Source organism: Mustela nigripes, chromosome 2 (genome assembly GCF_022355385.1).
Source record: "Mustela nigripes isolate SB6536 chromosome 2, MUSNIG.SB6536, whole genome shotgun sequence".
In the NCBI taxonomy this organism is placed as follows: Eukaryota; Metazoa; Chordata; class Mammalia; order Carnivora; family Mustelidae; genus Mustela; species Mustela nigripes.
Window position 1 is genome coordinate 137,064,199 of NC_081558.1, and position 18,350 is coordinate 137,082,548.

Below are 18,350 nucleotides of genomic sequence, written 5' to 3' on the forward strand. Positions count from 1 at the left end.
ATCAAGGTAATATAGACTGCTCTACGCAGAGGATGTTATATATAAACCTAATAGTTACCACAAATCAAAAACCAGTAATGGATATGCAAAAAATAAAGAGCAAGGAACCCACATATATCACTAAAGAAAGCCAGCAAACCACGAGAGAAGAGAACAGGAGAAGAAAGGAACAGAGAAGAATTACAAAAACAACCATAAAGCAAGCAACAAAATGGCAGTAACTATATACTTATCAATAATAACTTGAATGTAAATGGACTAAAACCTCCAATCAAAAGACATAGGGTGATAGAATATATAAAAAAGCAAGACTCATCTATATGCTGCCTGTAAGTGACTCATTTCTGAACTCAAGACACAAGCAGATTGAAGGTGAAGGGACGAAAAAACACTTATTGTGCAAATGGAAGGTAAAAGTATGTAAACCTGGTGATTCACAGACCTGTACCCCTGGGGATAAAAATATATGTTTATAAAAAATAAAAAATTTAAAAAAAAATTAAAAAAAAAATAAAATAATGTAAGTGAAAAAAAAAAAAAGCCATGGTAGCAATACTTATATCAGAAAAAATAGACGTTAAGACAAAGATTATAACAAAAGAGGAAGAAAGATACTGTAAAGTCATAACTGGAACATTCCAACAAGAAGATATAACAATTATAAATATTTATTCACCCAACATGGGAGGACTCAAATTCATAAAGCAGCTATTAATAAACATGAAGGAGATAATAGAAAAAAACACAATAATAGTAGGGGACTTTGACACCCTACTTACATCAATGGACAGATCATCCAAACAGAAAATCAACAAGGGACCGTGGCTTTCAATGAAAAGCTTCCAAATTCATTTTATGAGGCTGGCATTACCCTGATACCAAAACCAGAAAAAGACACTACCAGAAAGAAAACAAAAGGCCAATATCTCTGATGAATATAGATGCAAAATCCTCAACAAAAAAGAAAACAAAAGGCCAATATCTCTGATGAATATAGATGCAAAATCCTCAACAGAATGCTAACAAACTGAATCCAACAGCACATTAAAAAAAATAATACACCACTATCAAGTGGGGTTTATTCCTGGGATCCAAGGGTGGTTCAATATTCATAAATCAATCAAAGTGGTACATCATATCATCAAGAGAACAAATAAAAACTTTAGGATCATTTCGGTAGATGCAGAAAAAACATTTGACAAGGTACAACATCCATTCATGATAAAAACTTTCAATCAGGTAGGTTTAGAGGGAACATACCTCAAAATAATCAAGGCTATGTATGAAGAGTCCACAGAAAACATCATCATACTCAATGATGAAACATGGAGAGCTTTCCCCCTCAGATCAGGAGCAAGACAAGAATCTCCACTCCCACCTTCATTTCTTTTTCTTTAATTTTAAGATTTTTATTTATTTACTTGATAGACAGAGATCACAAGTTGGCAGAGAGGCAGGCAGAGAGAGAGGGGGAAGCAGGCTCCCTGCTGAGCAGAGAGCCCGATGCGGGGCTCGATCCCAGAACCCTGGGATCATGACCTGAGCCGAAGACAGAGGCTTTAACCCACTGAGCCACCCAGGTGCCCCCACCATCTTCATTTAACGAGGTACTGGAAGTCATAGTTACAGCCATCAGACAAGGAATAGAAAGAAAATGGGGCATCTGGGTGGCTCAGTTGGCTGAGCATTTTATTTTTAGTTTCAGCTTAGGTCGTGTTATCAAGGTTGTGAGATCAAGCCCCACATCAGGCTCCATGCTCAGTAGGGAGTCTGCTTGAGATTCTCTTCTCCCTCTCCCTCTGCCCCTCCCCACTCTCTAAATTAAATAAATAAATCTTTTTTTTAAAAAAAAAAGTAGTGAAAGACACCTAATTTGGTTTAAAAAAAGTAAAACTTTCACTATTGCAGATGACATGATATTATATATAAAAAACCTTAAAGTCTTCAGCAAAAAAATACTGGAACTGATAAATGAATTCAATAGTCATAGGATACAAAATCAATGTGTAGAACTCGGTTGCATTTCTGTACACTAATAATGAAGTGGTAGAAAAATTGCAAAAATAATTCCATTTACAGTTGCTTGAAAAATAATAAAATACATGGGAATAAACTTAACCAAGGAGGTGAAAGACCTGTACTCTGAAAACTATGACACACTGATGAAAGAAATTAAAGATGAGACAAAGACATGGAAAGATATTCTATATTCATGGATTATAAGAACAAATATTGTTAAAAAGTCCATACCACTCAAAGTAGTCTACAGAATTAATGTCATTCCTATCAAAATATCAATAGCGTTTTTCACATAACTAGAACAAATAATCCTAAAATTGGTATGGAACCACAAAAGGCCCTGAATAGAGAAAGCAATCTTCAAAAAGAAGAATAAAACTGAAGATATTGTAATCCCAGGCTTCAAGATACACTACAAGACTACGGTAATCAAAACGGTATGTTACTGGCACAGAAATAGAGACATAAATCAGTGGAAAAGAATACAGAGCCCAGATAGAAACCTACATTTATATGGTCAATTAATCTTTAACAAAGGAGGCAAGAAGATGCAATGGGGAAAAAGACAGTCTCATCAATAAGTGGAAAAACCAGACATCTACATGGAAAAGAATGAAACTGGACCATTTTCTTAAACTATACACAAAAAAATTCAAAATGTTTTTAGGACCTAAATGTGAGACCTGAAATCATAAAATCCTAAAAGACAGCACAAGCAGTAATTTCTTTGGCATTGGCTGTAGCAACATTTTTCTAGGTATGTCTCCTGAGACCAGGAAAACAAAAGCAAAGATAAACTATTGGGATTACATCAAAATAAAAAGCTTCTGCACAGCAAGGAAAACCATGAATGAAACTGAAGGGCAAACTACTGAATGGGAGAAAATATTTATAAATGACATATCTGATAAAAAGTTAGTACCCAAAAGATATAAAGAACTTGGCACAACTCAACACCCCAAACCAAGTAATCCAATAAAAATGGGAAGAAGATATAAGCAGACATTTCTCCAGATATCCAGATGGCCAACAGACACATGAAAAGATGCTCAACATTTCTCTTTATCAGGGAAAAGCAAATCAAACCACAATGAGACACCACCTCACATTTATCAGTATGGCTAAAATCAATACCCCCAAAACAACAAGTGTTGACAAAAATGTAGAGGAAGGGAAACCCTTGTGTACTGTTGTAAGAAAGCAAACTGGTACAGCTGCTGTGGAAAACAGTTTGGAGGTTTCTCAAAAAGTTAAAAACAGAACTACTATGTTATCCAGTAATAGGTATTTGCCCAAAGGTAAGAAAACATGGATTCAAAGATACATGCCCCCCTATGGTTATTGCAGCATTATTTATTATAGGCGTATTATAGAAGCAGCTCAAGTATCCGCCCATAGATGAGTGGCTAGAGAATAAATAGGATGATAGAATGTTACTTAGCCATAAAAAAGAATGAAATCTTGTGATTTGCAGCAACACAGATGGATCTAAAGAGTATAATGCTGAGTGAAATAAGTCAGTCAGAGAAAGACCAATACCGTGATTTCACTTATAGGATGAATTTAAGAAATAAAACCAAAGAAGAAAGGAAAAAGGAGACAAACCAAAAAACAGATATTTAACTACAGAGAACAAACTGATGGTTACCAGAGGGGAGGTGGGTGGGGAATGGGGGAAAAAGTGATGGGGATTAAGAAAGAGTACACTTGGGGTGCCTGAGTGGCTCAGTGGGTTGTCTCTGCCTTCGGCTCAGGTCATGATCCCAGGGTCCTGGGATCGAGCCCCGCATCGGGCTCTCTGCTCTGCAGGGAGCCTGCTTCCTCCTCTCTCTCTGCCTGCCTCTCTGCCTACTTGTAATATCTCTCTGTCAAATAAATAAATAAAATCTTAAAAAAAAAAAAAGAAAGAGTACACTTATCTTGATAAACACTGATTAATATATGAAAGTGTTGAATCACTATTTTGTACACCAAATATTTGCAACTAATATAACTGTATGCTAACTATACTGAAATTAAAACTTAATAATAAAATAAAAAATATAAATTTTTTCTGTCTATAAATAAATAAAAAGTCCAATGAACCCTCTCAAGATGAAAACCTTGTGGGTGGGTATTTATTTTCTATCCCTGTTAGTCCACGTCTAGTCCCTGGAACCTAATCATATTTCAAAAATGAAAGATACCTATACTTTTGAACTTTATTTCAGAAATTTCTATTGCTGAGATTATTGAAACTTAAAAATATGTAAGGTAAGGTACAGAGTACATCCCAATATCCGTTTATCAGACATGGAGCATTACACAAATTTTTAAATCTTAAAATATATGACTGTTAGAAGAATGCTTTCTCACCATTTCACTGTTGGGTTTTTTTTTTTCTTCCTACAAAAAGCTCTGGGTTATAACAACAGTAAGGTAATAACATTTTTTAAAAGATCTTTTATTTATTTATTTGAGAGAGAGAGCATGAAGAGCAGAGGGAGAAGCTGACTCCCCACTGAGCAGGGAGACTGAGGCAGGATTCGATCCCAGAACCCTGAGATCATGACCGAAGCCAAAGGCAGATGCTTAACTGACTGAGCCACTCAGGCACCCCAAAGTAATAACATTTTCTTCCCAAAACTTCAAATTTCATGATTATAGTACATCTCCCTAGATAGTTTTATTGGATACGTTTCTGAATCTTTAAACAATTTTTTTGACTTAGAGTTACCTTTTTTTTTTTTTTTGGTACTCTTTATATCAATTTCCCTATCTATAAAATGGGGGAAATAACTCTACTTAACTCATAGTGCTGCTGTAAAGATGAAATGACAGAATCAGTGTGAAGCAGTGCTCCTAGCATATAACCATGCCTGGGGATTAATGAGTACACTTATTGTGATGAGCACTGAATAATGTACAGAATTACTGAATCGCTATATTATACACCTGAAGCTACTAATATAACAACGTATGTTAACTATACTGGAATTAAAATTAACACATACACCCAGATCATTCATACAAAGCCTTTAGCACAGTGCCTGGCATATAGAAAGTGCCTGATGATACATTTCTTTCTTTTCTTTTTTTTTTCAGATTTTATTTATTTATTCGACAGACAGAGATCACAAGTAGGCAGAGAGAGAGAGAGGAGGAAGCAGGCTCCCTGCTGAGCAGAGAGCCCGATGTGGGGGGCTCGATCCCAGGACTCTGGGATCATGACCTCAGCTGAAGGCAGAGGCTTTAACCCACTGAGACACCCAGGCGCCCCTTAATGATACATTTCAACGAATCATATTAATAGCAGCAACTTCGATCACCTCTCTTGGCTCAGTTTCCTCATCTGTAAAATAAGAAGAGCACTATTATTCACCTCATAGGTTTTTGTGTGGATTTAATGAATTAGGCTGTATGGAACAGTGTCTGGCAAATGGTGTACAGTCAATAAATACAAGCAATCTAATTAATGTATTACTTTTTCAGTGTTGCTTAAGACTTTCATTTATTTGTCTCTTCCCTGCTTCTCCAATGAAAGAGGCTGAATGTTTGTGTATCCATGGAACAAGCCCAAATAAGGACAGACAGGAAAGGAATGATTTACCATTGGTGACTGCACGTATCTGAAAGGTGCAAAGCAGGATTGACTGTATCTTTTCTTTTTTAGAGAATAGCTGGTCTATGTAGATTTTGTTTTCTAAGCAGAATGTATAATCTGCTTTATATTTATTTTGCAGACGACTATTCCTGAGGGGAATAAGAGTAACAAAAACAATAATAGAACCACATTTTGTAAAAATTTTCTAAGTTAAGATAGGTCTTGTATTCTTGGGGGCTCTGGAAGTAAACCGCTTTCCATAAAGGGCAGGTCGTCCCCAGCTCCTCACCTATAAAAACAGCGAAAATAATTTTGCAGTTTTATTTTTAAAGTTCTTATGAACTAAATATGAAGTGGTTTAAATTAAATCCAGGCCAGACTTACTGGTGTTTTTTGTTTTGTTTTTTTTTCATTTGTTTTTTTTTTTTTTTTTTTTGGTCCATGGAGAACTGAAATAGAATGTTTCGATTCCAGAGGCTTTTATTTTTTCCATCATTTTCTTGACTCACTGGACTGTGTCAGCCATGCACATGGCCTCAGCCCACTGGGTTGGGTACAGCATTTATTATAGACCTCTTTGCTAATGTGGGTCAACAAGGAAAAGAGACTCCATTGTAATGGCTTTGATTTTTTTTTTTTTTTTGAGAAGCTGAATTGAATTCATGTGTTCTGTCTATTTACTTAAGGCTCCACAGCCATGTTTTTTTCCCCATGCCAGAGCCACAAGGCAGCAGACCAGTGTGCTGGAAACGGAGACGGGATGCCTTAAAATGCTCTTTAAAATGATGGAGCACATGGAAGGATGCTATGGCTGGTTGTTTTCCTTAGCTGGAGATCAACACTCCGCACCTGTGGAGAGTCAAATGGCATGCCCTCCCAGGGCAGCCGCTGCCATGGTGGGTGTTAAATCCTGTGTCTTCTGCCTTGTTTTTCTAACTGGCTGGAATATGCTGGCCAAGCACCATGGTGTGTTTATTACATCCTCTCTGGGCTCAGAGTCCTGGACACTTTTCAAGTAAAGAAGTGACACACATTTTGCCCAGGTCGCCTTTCTGTGACATCCGGCAGGTTTTCCACAAAAACACTTTCAGGAGGAAAAGGAAAAGAATGACAAAGGCAATTGACAACCCCATTACTGTCCTCATCCTGACTGTGGAAAAACATCCTGGGAAATAAGAGCTGGATCAATGATTTGCTCATTTAACTTGCAAATCAAGACTAAAGTATCTGGGGGTGGGGGCACTCTACAAAAGGAAGAACCCGTGACTTAAAACTACACTTTCCTCAAAGATGGAGAATTTAGTCAAAACTTTGGTAGTCTCAGTTACTTTGGAGATTCATTTTCTTAAGCCTTGGCTGGTGCCAGCCAGATGCTCCTGAATATTGCAGAGCTGTCATCAACTGGGGAAGACATTTCCCCTCAAAACATGCAAAGAGCTTTCTTGTTATTTACATTGTGAGAAGACTGCATGTTCATTGTAAATAGTATCAATAATAAACCTCTTCCAAAGTGTAAGGAAAACGAAATCAAAACAGACTTTGAGTATATACAGAGTATGCTTTCAAATAATGGTGCTGCTATTCCAAATCCTCCCTACCTCCAGGATACGGGTGTCGGTCGCTGAGTCTTTCCGGGTACAAGCCCCAGTGCTGATGACAGGGACACAGAGAAGAGAAAAATGTGGTCCTTGCTGTAGAAGTGCTCTCAGCGAATGTGGGCCAAGGGAGATGTACGAACAGATGATTTGAATTTAATTCGGTGTGTGTTACTACTTCATCCTGAACTGGATCACTAAGGACACAAGGAACTACATGAGGGAGTCTGGGAGAGTGTTATGTAAGCTTGGTTTGTCAGATGACAGGATCATGTCATGGGAAGAAGAGGAAGGTATCCATGGGTGGACACAACACATAGAATAGCAAGCAGCTGGGAAAAGAACTTGAGTCTCCTGGAAACCAGGAAGAATTTCAAGTGCCTGGAGCATTGAATGAATAATGGAGGAGAGGATGAGGCTGGTCGGTAGACTGAGGCTAGATTCCGAAAACTCCTCATTGATGAGCAGACAGTTCCTGTCTTCTACCTTGTCTCTCCGAAATTATTCATCCCTGGAGCTCTGATGACCTTATTTTGTTTCCCTCCGTATTGCCCACAAATAAATGAATACCGTATACCTCAGCGTTCCCAAGAAACTAAAGAGCCTGGTAAAAGGACAAACAGTCCCCACAAATAGTTGCAAATGCAGAGCAGTAAATAATGGTTACAAAAGTTACATGTTGCAACAATTTTCAACAATGTCTTGTAATTATCAACTGTAATTTAGGCCAACTGACCATATCCACAAATGGCTTTCAGTTCCTCGGTGTGAGCCGGGCAGCTTGACGAAACTTATGATGCAGCAGCAATACCTAGAAGGTACCTCTTCCTGACTAGTCTCCCCTTAGGGTTGAACCCCAAGAATGGCAGCCTGTTCCCCACAGAGTTGATCTCCTTTCTTCCAACAGGGACTGTTTGACTTTCTTGCAGAGATGTCTGTGCGGAAGTAGGTGAGTGTATTTGCCCCAGGAAAGTAGGAAGCTCCTACTCTGTGACTCTCCCCTTAGTCTGCAACTCAAGAAGTAACGGAATCCTGAATCTTAGTTCACCAGAAGGACAAATGAGCCTTGGCAGCAGGGGGGTTGAGAGGATAAAGTAGTTGTTAATTCCAGCTCAAATCCTGCTGCTCTTTTAAGAAGCCAGCAGCAGTCCCGACCTCATCCATTTCCTCCCTCAGACGTTAATCACTTCGGCTTAAGCAGGCTACTTCACCTGCAATCATCTGCAGTTCTTTGCCAATGGCTTTCCTCACTTTCACAAGCCACTGTGCTAATATGCATGACAGGATCGAGATGTGAGGAATCAACACTCCCCCAGCAGCCCTCTACCAAAGATGGGAGTTGAGGTATATACCTCAAATGAGAGCTCCTTTCCCCAGAATTCTCAGGTATCCGTTGTGGCTACTTCCCTTCTGTACCTCCCTTCACACTCCCCTGCTGATTCCCTGCAGTTTCCAAATAAGTGATTGGCACTTCAATCATCTCAAGGATCCTGATCCAAGGAAAAGGCATTTCCATGCCTCCCCAAGCCATTATGATCTCCCCTGTTCTGAACATATGTGGAGGTTAGCATTTGATTTTCATCTGGTTGCATTGGCTTTTCATTCATTGAGACTGGAGCTTGACTAAGTAAGCATCAGTATGTTGTGCTAGTGAATGACAGCTGATGACAGGGCAGGTTATATGTAAGGGGGAGGGGCAGGCAGGAGATCTATAGGCATTGCGTTCCAGTCATGGCTGGTGGCTACCGGTTTCCAGAAGCTGTCGGTGTGCTTCCTGTGTGGTGGCCAAAGCATAGTCCCCAGACTAGGAGCATTGGGCATCACCTAGGAATCAGAATCCACAGTTTAACAAGATCCCCAGGTAATGTGTATGCATGTGAAAGTTTAAGACGCACTGGCCTCAAGGAGCTAGGCCCTGCAGGATTTATCTGCTGTAGTATAAACCCCCTGAGATTTATTTATCAAAAAATTTAAGCCTGGGTTTATTTTGTAGTGAGTAGGAGTTGCCAGCTTGTTATTGGTTCATGTGGACTGAGCTAAAGTGGCTGAGAAAAGATACATCTGACAGCTGACTGACCAATGGACTGTCACACTGAAATGTTCCTGTTAGAGTTCCTGGCCTTCACCAGAATGATACTAGTTATCTACATGAATATATGAGCACTTGAAGATAACACATAAAAAATGACACTGAGAAGGGTGGCTTGATGTCAGTTTATTTCTTGTTAAGTCATAAATAAGTCTAAAGTAGACAAATACATAGTTGCTATTTAAGATTAGTGCATTTGAGATGACTGGAAAATAAGTGTTCCTAGACCGAGTGAATGGAAATGATCAACCATCAAGGTTCTGTAGATCCCACAGAGTTTCAGATATCTGGCAGTTCGCCCGGAAAGGTGGAAGACAAACTTTCCTAACTATCTCAAACCATTGAAATCTTTATTTACTAAATGTGGTTGATTTTAGAAATCCCAGAATTAATTCTAAACTACTATTGCACTTTCCATTCTCTCAGAATATTTCTTGTACTGACTTCTGCTTTGGAGGGCAAACTTCCTTCAGCTGCAGATAGCATTCTTTGTGATGAGGGTCCCTATCTCATGCAAAAATTCCCTTCTTCCTTCAAAACCTTTCCAGAGCTGGCTTTCTCTATGACAGCTCTGCATTCCTGAAGCACTATTTGGTGTTAAAAAACTTTCTCTCCTTGGTTGTCTCCTAGGTACAAATTCAATTGGAAGAGAAGGAGGGTAATGAAACAGAAGTTACAAAGATTTTCTGAAGGAAATATTCTCCATTCCTTTACCTTAGAGAGTGAGAATGACCTTGAAGGCAAGATGCATGGATTTTAGTATCCCATATAGTAGATAAAACGGACACAGTAGATACAATGAGGTGACCCTTCTGTTCTGCTGTTGAGAAATGACAAGATTAAATCATGCTATGATCTGAATGTGCACCCCTCACCCCACCCAATTCATATGTTGAAACCTAACTGCCAAAGTGATGGTATTAGGAGGTGGAGCCTTGGGGAGGTGATTAGATCATGAGGGTGGAGACCTCATGAATGGGATTAGTTCCCTTATAAAAGAGGCCCAAGGGAGCTCTCTTGCCTCCATACTCCTGGAACCAAATACCACATCGAAAAATCCTAAAAGGCTGTTTTACTCTTTTGCCACTGTTACTAGAAGTCAGCTTACAAATAAGTGGAAAGCAATTTGGAACATAATCCTTTTCTTCCAGTCAGTGTATTTCAAACTTTTGAACATACCATCACATGACATATCTTCAACACCCCATCCTAGTCACTGCAATTTGTTTGCATATTTTTATTTACTTGTTTATTTATGCCAGTTAAGTTTAAATAAATTTGTTTATGTCAATGAGAAGTTGAGACTGTTCCCAATGAAAGTGTATTTGCTATGAGACCAAAAATAATGAACCCAAGGCAAAATCCAATATTGAGAGGTAAGCAGTGGGAGGATGGGGAACAGGGTACCAGAAAAACAGTATCAAACTGGCCTATCCAATCTCAGGCAAGATTTACACTTTTGCAAATTGCATTTTTCTGTTTATTCTCTGCCATAAGTAATGAAATAATACCCAAATATTTCCATCTAACTGTGCTTTAGGAGTTAAATCTCAGCTACCATGAATAAAACATCCTGGCTATTTCTTATGAAAATAAGTAGGTACAAAGAAAGATAGTCAGCTAGTGTTTAATTATGTAATGAGCAAATTATGTAATATAATGAGTAAATTATGGGGAGTTCAATTGTAGCTGATGTATAGTTCAACTGAGTTAAATCTTACCATAATGTTCCTTTCCTAGTGAACAAAAGCATTTTTTTTTCCTGGCAAAAGGCTCAAACACAATTTCTTTCTCTCGCTTTCTTTTTTCTTTTCTTTTCTTTTTCCTTTCCTTTTCTCCTTTCCTTCTCTTCTCTTTTTTCTTTTCTTTTCAGGCCCATAATAATCATTTTTCTCCAAAATGGTTTCCATGATTGGACCAGGTCTGTGGTCACTTTTTTTTTTTAATCATTTTGTGATTATGCCACGTTTGCTAAACAGATATTGTGTAATTAAAAATGGGCTGCTTCTTGAGGTCTCTAGAAATGTTTCAATGTTAAAGGCCCCAGTGGTCTTTCAAAATGTTTGCTTAATTAAAGGAAAAGAAATAGTGGAACCATTGTTCAGGATAATCAATGAAAGGTCATTTACATGAAGGGACCATGTTATAGTGAGAGAAGAAATCCTGGCTCAGTATAATTCATTCTGGGTCCCTTGAGTCCACACAAAAGATTTACCTTTAAGAGGCTAAGTTCCCAAGCCCCCAGTTTTTAGGGAGTAAATCCAAACCATCGAACCTCTAAATCTTTTATCAACCCATCAAATAACGCTATGTTAGAAGCTCAAATTAGAAGAGACTTCTGCAAGCTTTCATATCTGTATTAGGGGGTCAGTGCAAAGAAAAGATGCTGGAAAAAACCCTCAGGACAAAGGGAGACCGATTTATGTTTTCCAAATATAATTGTGGCCACGCTGAATACTATTTTGGGGAAAAAATCATTTTAAAATTGGAACATTTTATTTGACAGCAGATCATGTTCAGTGCTTTGCCCTTTAAAAAAATCAATCATACTAAAAACATAATTTATTTGGGTATATTATTATCTCAAAAAGCAAGGCATAAAGGTAAGCTACCTTTCACATTCTCTGATTTCTATTTTAAATCCTAAGTCTTTTTGAGGAAGACAAAGTAAGTTCCACATTTTAAAAAAAGCCATAATTGGTTTATAAATACAAAAATTATACTTTTTTAAAAAGAAGGGTGGGGTTTACTTGAGCATTCTGTGCCAAATGCATGCTGTTGTACTGTGTCCAATTGGTCCTTAATTTTTGCCATGTTACAAAATTCGAGGTTCTTTCCAAACAAAGGATACATCTGTTTTTATCAGCTGTTTCTTGACTTTTATTACTGGGACTTATTTTAAAATTGTTTTGCCTGGATGGCATTGTTTTACTTGGCATGATTTATTACTCTCCCATGTCCCCACAGAAACTATGTATTCCGGAAATAATGCAAACTAAATAAAAAATAAGAAGAAAAAGATGGGAACTCATTTCATTTACATTGGATTAAATGATCATTTATAATATGTGAATACATTTACATTGTAATAGAATTTTTATTTATGAATGGGAACAAAAATATGTTCAATTACTCTAAGCCGATATACGGAAAAATTGAGGTCAAAATTGATCAGAGGTCAAAAGGAAGAATTGAAGAATGTGACTTTTTGGAATGTTATTTAAAAAATCAGCTCAAAATTGGAGGATTTTCTGCCTAACTGAACATTAACAATGTTTTTATTTATTTATTCTCTACTTTGTTTCACAAAAGATTTCAAGCAGTTTTCCCTTTCAATGTTCTGTTAAAAAATGTATTGAATCTTAGCTTTTGATATTTATGAACTAAAGACATTTGATCCCTACTTACTGTGCAAGCATTTTGCATATATTTTTATGCTAATTTTTAAGGCTAGAAGAACATATCTTTGAGTAACATAACATTTAAAGAGTAAATTTATTAGTTGTACTGTTATCTTGGCATGTATAGATTACTGGATAGCTTGACAATTACTGCCTTGCCAACTTCAATAACTAACTTTTTGTGGGGTTGAAAATGTTAAAATAATAGGATAGTTTTACTTTAGACAGGAAAATATTGAAAAAGACTGGGGAATAATTGCAAAGAGCAAAATATCTAGATATCTATAGATAATGAGCTAAACTTGGCTCAAATCACTAAGTAAATCTTAAATTGTACGGTGTTTTTATTTAATCATGTAACATTTTAAAATTTTAAGCATTTTAAATTTTATTAAATTTAAATTAAAACATTTTAAAAAATTAAAAAGTGTTTTAAAAAATTTAAAAATTTTTCAGTTAAATGTAGAGCCTATTTCACTTCTAGGTAAACAGTTTTTGTAGTTGGCTCATATTTGCTGATATTGGGGTTTGGGACATTTCTAGATCTTCCAAAACTTTATCAATTCACAAGATAAGTTAACCAGGAAAATTTGAGGAGATATATTGCTTTAGAGACAGCTTGTTTTAGTTTTGTGATAATTCAAATATCCCTGCATTTGCATTTACCATTTTTGTTACTCAAACAGTAATAGCTAACATTTATTTAGCATTCCACCTGCCAAGCATTGTTCTGAATGCTTTGTTTTTTTAACCGATTGAATCCTCAGAGCTGCTGGATAGAGCAGGCACTGCTTATTAATGTTTTATAAGCCAAGACATAGAGAGTTAAGTAACTTACCCAAGGTCCATGACTGGCCATCACAGTGCCATAATTCAAACTCAGGAAGGAGCCTCCGAGCCCAGTTTGTGACCACCAATGCCTGCTCAGAAAATGAGGCATCGTTGTGTGAGCTTTACGTGCTACTGCCACCATTCTGTTCTCTGAGAGCGGAGTTTTCTCTGTGAATATTTATCCAAAGAAAATCTCTCATATTTATTGACAATTTGAATAGCCAATACTCTTCTTATTTTTGCCTCGCTAGTCTCTTACTTATCATTTCTATTTTACATGAGGAAAGAAAGATTTCAAGAGATTTTATGCAGTGGAACAATTTAGGTTGTTGCTTGAAGATATCTCAGAAAGAGCTACAAATCTCCAGGATCGGTCTGAGCAAAGGCTAGAATGGGGAAATTTCACACATTGCTCAGGCAGAGCAGCTGAATCCAACAGAAAAGCAACGCAAACAGGTCTCTTATGACTCGGACTCAGTTGCCATTTTGGATTTTCTAAAAAGAGTGATTATAAACTCACCAGGGAATCGAATTTTGGAATTTTATCTTAAAGGTTAATACCTCAAATTCCAAATAGAAAACAGAGTAGAAGATGCCAAAAATCTTCTAGTTAATAGGACAAAGAACCATAGACCATCAGCAAGTGCAACTTTACCTGCTCCAAGGTGATTCCTACCAATTAAAATTTTTTTCACATAAAAGAGTTGCAATTCTCATTCAGGGAGGGCTGCATAGTGTGGTATCCCAAACCAGATGGATCCCTTATTTTATTTTATTTTTTTAAATTTTTTTAAAGATTTTTATTATTTATTTATTTGACAGAGAGAGATCACAAGTAGGCAGAGAGGCAGGCAGAGAGAGAGAGAGGAGGAAGCAGGCTCCCTGCCGAGCAGAGAGCCCGATGCGGGACTCGATCCCAGGACCCTGAGATCATGACCTGAGCCGAAGGCAGCGGCTTAACCCACTGAGCCACCCAGGTGCCCTGGATCCCTTATTTTAATGGCATTTTTCTAACATCTTTTTTTCCCTTTTATATGGAGAACCAAGAAAGAAAGAAAAAAGGATTTCAGAATGTCAATGTTACCCGTATTTTCTTCATCTTCTATAAATACTGAGTTGTAAGCAAAAAGCAGATGACTATGCCCAGTCTTCAATCTACACACCCGAGTTGGGTCACATAAACAAAAATATCTGTAATGGGGAGAAGAATTAATATGTGGTGAAAAATTCAGTTCAAATGGATTTGGATGTGTAGTAAACTCCCACTTAAAGAAAATTTCAATTAGTTTAAAGACAATAAGAGACTTGCTGATGATGGAAAGTACAGGAAAAGACAAACTGGGAGATGTGCTGGAAACCATACTCCATCTGACCTTAGTAAAGGTGAACTAACATTTCTCTGTGCATGATTGCAATGGTTTATGCAAAGTCATGTGTTAACAATTTAGAGTGTCTTTCAATTCAGGCCAACCAAGGTAAAAGCAGGTATTTCCTTTTATAGGAGATCCACAAAGATCTGAGATTAATCAAGAATAGATCCTCCTACCAACCTACCGACCCATTTTCTCTCCTACCTTCCTTTCTTCCTTCCTTCCTCCCATCTTTCTGTCTTCCTCACTGATTTCATGTTTGTGGATTCACCCCCCAGTAAAATGTGTTTGTAATCCCAGATCAATACTCAAGGTGCTTCTGAGATCATCCACAGACCTGCACAGAACAGCAAAAAATTTGAGTCACCCAATTGAAGTGGAACAAGGTGCTATTTTGCCTTCTTACTTCAGCTCTCATACAAATGTCTGTTCTTTTCATGGTCTATTTAGTGTCACATTTTTCTCGTCTTTGTCTTTTTTCCTGGTGATTTTGCTGTTTAAAACGTCCTACAAGTGTAGCACTGAAGTGCTGTCTAGTGTTTCCAAGTATAAGAAGGCTGTGATGTGCCTTATGGAGAAAATGTATGTGTTAGAACAAGCTTCGTCCAGGCATGAGTTACAGTACTGTTGTCTGTGAGTTCATTTTAAATGAATTAACAATATATATTAAGATGTCTTTAACACACATAAAACAAGGCTATATACTCCTCAGTTGATGAAGATGTATGACCAGAGGCTCGTGAGAACCTAGCCCTGTATACTAGAAACAATACTTCTGTATTTGCTAGTTCAGTGTTCACACAGATACACATACAGAGAGGGGGATATATGGGGATGTATCATCATATCACCAACAATGTGAGTCTATGGAGCAGAATCCTCTGAGCTGCAATAATTTCCCACCTTCTCACAAACGGCCAAATAAGTGACCAACTATCTCAATTTGCCCATATGCCTTTGATTAAGGGATTTCCCAGGATGAGGGACTTTCAAGTGCGACAGCTGGAAAATCCCAGGGCAAACTGGAAAGAGTTAGAGTTAGTCCCCTACTCTGGAATTTCTCGAAGCCAAAGAATTATGGTGGGGTTGGGGCCCATACAGACCCTTCAGATCTTGCTCTGGAGCTAGTAATCCTACCATCATTAGGAAAGAGACTTATAAAATACATATACCATTAAGCCCCCCTGGCCCCACTCATACTTCTAAGGGTTCATGAGCAAAACCTAAGGCCTCTCTGGCAACACTTGATTGAGAAAGCATTAACCATAAGTTCATTTGATTTACCTTTCTAATGTCCCTGTGTCTCTTTGGTGTGAAGAGACTTCAGAGTTGAGCTGTGAAGAAATATAATGACTTAACCCAATAAAAAAGCAAAAATAGCAGATGCCCAAGAAATTAAATATGTCCATTCAGGCAGCTAAATATACTCTTTTACATTATTTTTCTGTACATTGACAAATGATAGAGGAGAAAAAGTGTGGACTTTAAGATTTAATCCACATTTCCGAAATCAACAAATCCTCAACTTCTCTAAGATTTGTGGCTCTGTACAGAAGAGTGATTCTCAACCCTGTCTGCACATGAGAATTATCTGGGAGGTTTAAAAAAGTCCTATGCCTTAACTCCACCTATTATAATGAGATTAAATAAGAATGGGGGTGGGGTGTTACTGGCATTAGAATTATTCTAGAATTACACCACACACAAAAATAGACTCAAAATGGATGAAGGACCTCAATGTGCGAAAGGAATCCATCAAAATCCTTGAGGAGAACACAGGCAGCAACCTCTTCGACCTCAGCCGCAGCAACATCTTCCTAGGAACAACGTCAAAGGCAAGGGAAGCAAGGGCAAAAATGAACTATTGGGATTTCATCAAGATCAAAAGCTTTTGCACAGCAAAGGAAACAGTTAACAAAATCAAAAGACAACTGACAGAATGGGAGAAGATATTTGCAAACGACATATCAGATAAAGGACTAGTGTCCAGAATCTATAAAGAACTTAGCAAACTCAACACCCAAAGAACAAATAATCCAATCAAGAAATGGGCAGAGGACATGAACAGACATTTCTGCAAAGAAGACATCCAGATGGCCAACAGACACATGAAAAAGTGCTCCATATCACTCGGCATCAGGGAAATACAAATCAAAACCACAATGAGATATCACCTCACACCAGTCAGAATGGCTAAAATCAACAAGTCAGGAAATGACAGATGCTGGCGAGGATGCAGAAAAAGGGGAACCCTCCTACACTGTTGGTGGGAATGCAAGCTGGTGCAGCCACTCTGGAACAGCATGGAGGTTCCTCAAAATGTTGAAAATAGAACTGCCCTATGACCCAGCAATTACACTATTGGGTATTTACCCTAAAGATACAAACGTAGTGATCCAAAGGGGCACGTGCACCCGAATGTTTATAGCAGCAATGTCCACAATAGCCAAACTATGGAAAGAACCTAGATGTCCATCAACAGATTAACGGATAAAGAAGAGGTGGTATATATACACAATGGAATACTATGCAGCCATCAAAAGAAATGAAATCTTGCCATTTGCGACAACATGGATGGAACTAGAGCGTATCATGCTTAGTGAAATAAGTCAAGCAGAGAAAGACAACTATCATATGATCTCCCTGATATGAGGAAGTGGTGATGCAACATGGGGGCTTAAGTGGGTAGGAGAAGAATAAATGAAACAAGATGGGATTGGGAGGGAGACAAACCATAAGTGACTCTTAATCTCACAAAACAAACTGAGGGTTGCTAGGGGGAGGGGGTTTGGGAGAAGCGGTGGGATTATGGACATTGGGGAGGGTATGTGCTTTGGTGAGTGCTGTGAAGTGTGTAAACCTGGTGATTCACAGATCTGTACCCCTGGGGATAAAAATATATGTTTATAAAAAATAAAAAATTAAAAAAAAAAGGAATTATTCTAGGAATTGTTCCTAGGTACTCTAATGTGAACCCTGAGCTAAGTAGCACTCACAGGGGAGACGGCGTTGAGGAGAGGTCTCGAGAAGCTTCTAGGTTCAGCAGAGAAGAGCGCTATATCAACTGGTGATGCCTGCAGAGGGTGGAAGGCAGGGAAGCTTTCAGCACACAGGGCTGCACTACACACCAGAAGTGGAAACATTCAAACTCTGTAATCAGGCAACTCTTGATTCTCTCTTTGCTCAGCTGTTAGGACTGTCTCACCTGTGTGACGTTGGTCAAGTGATTCGCCCCTTTGTCATCAGTACCATCCCCTGATAGCCATTTTGCGAGATTTGTAGTTAAGGATTGAGGAACCACATGCCAAGTACCTGGCACAGAGTGAATGCTTAAGAAAGAGAAACTATCATCCTCATGACAGGCTCCCACATTTCTCATTTTTGACCGCTTTCTGAGCTGCATTCTGTGATCCTGACAAAGAATACCAGGGGAGCTTTATGAGGTGGGAGTAGAGTTATTTT

At 38.1% G+C, this 18,350-nt stretch overlaps 1 protein-coding gene across 9 annotated transcripts in view; it reads left to right on the plus strand.

The window, feature by feature from the left end:
- VEPH1 (ventricular zone expressed PH domain containing 1) overlaps positions 1 to 18,350 on the plus strand; it is a 250,115-nt gene that overhangs the window by 88,446 nt on the left and 143,319 nt on the right. The window contains exons 7-8 of one of the 9 annotated variants that reach the window (XM_059391673.1): positions 8,105 to 8,146; positions 9,917 to 12,667. The exons of 6 other annotated variants lie outside the window; for them this stretch is intronic. In XM_059391673.1, coding sequence (XP_059247656.1) covers positions 8,105 to 8,146 — 42 coding nt within the window. In that variant the 3' untranslated portion in view covers positions 9,917 to 12,667. Of the gene's footprint in view, positions 1 to 5,103; positions 5,604 to 8,104; positions 8,147 to 9,916; positions 12,668 to 18,350 lie in introns of those variants that run through there. 2 more of the 9 variants (XM_059391672.1, XM_059391674.1) reach the window with 2 other exon arrangements.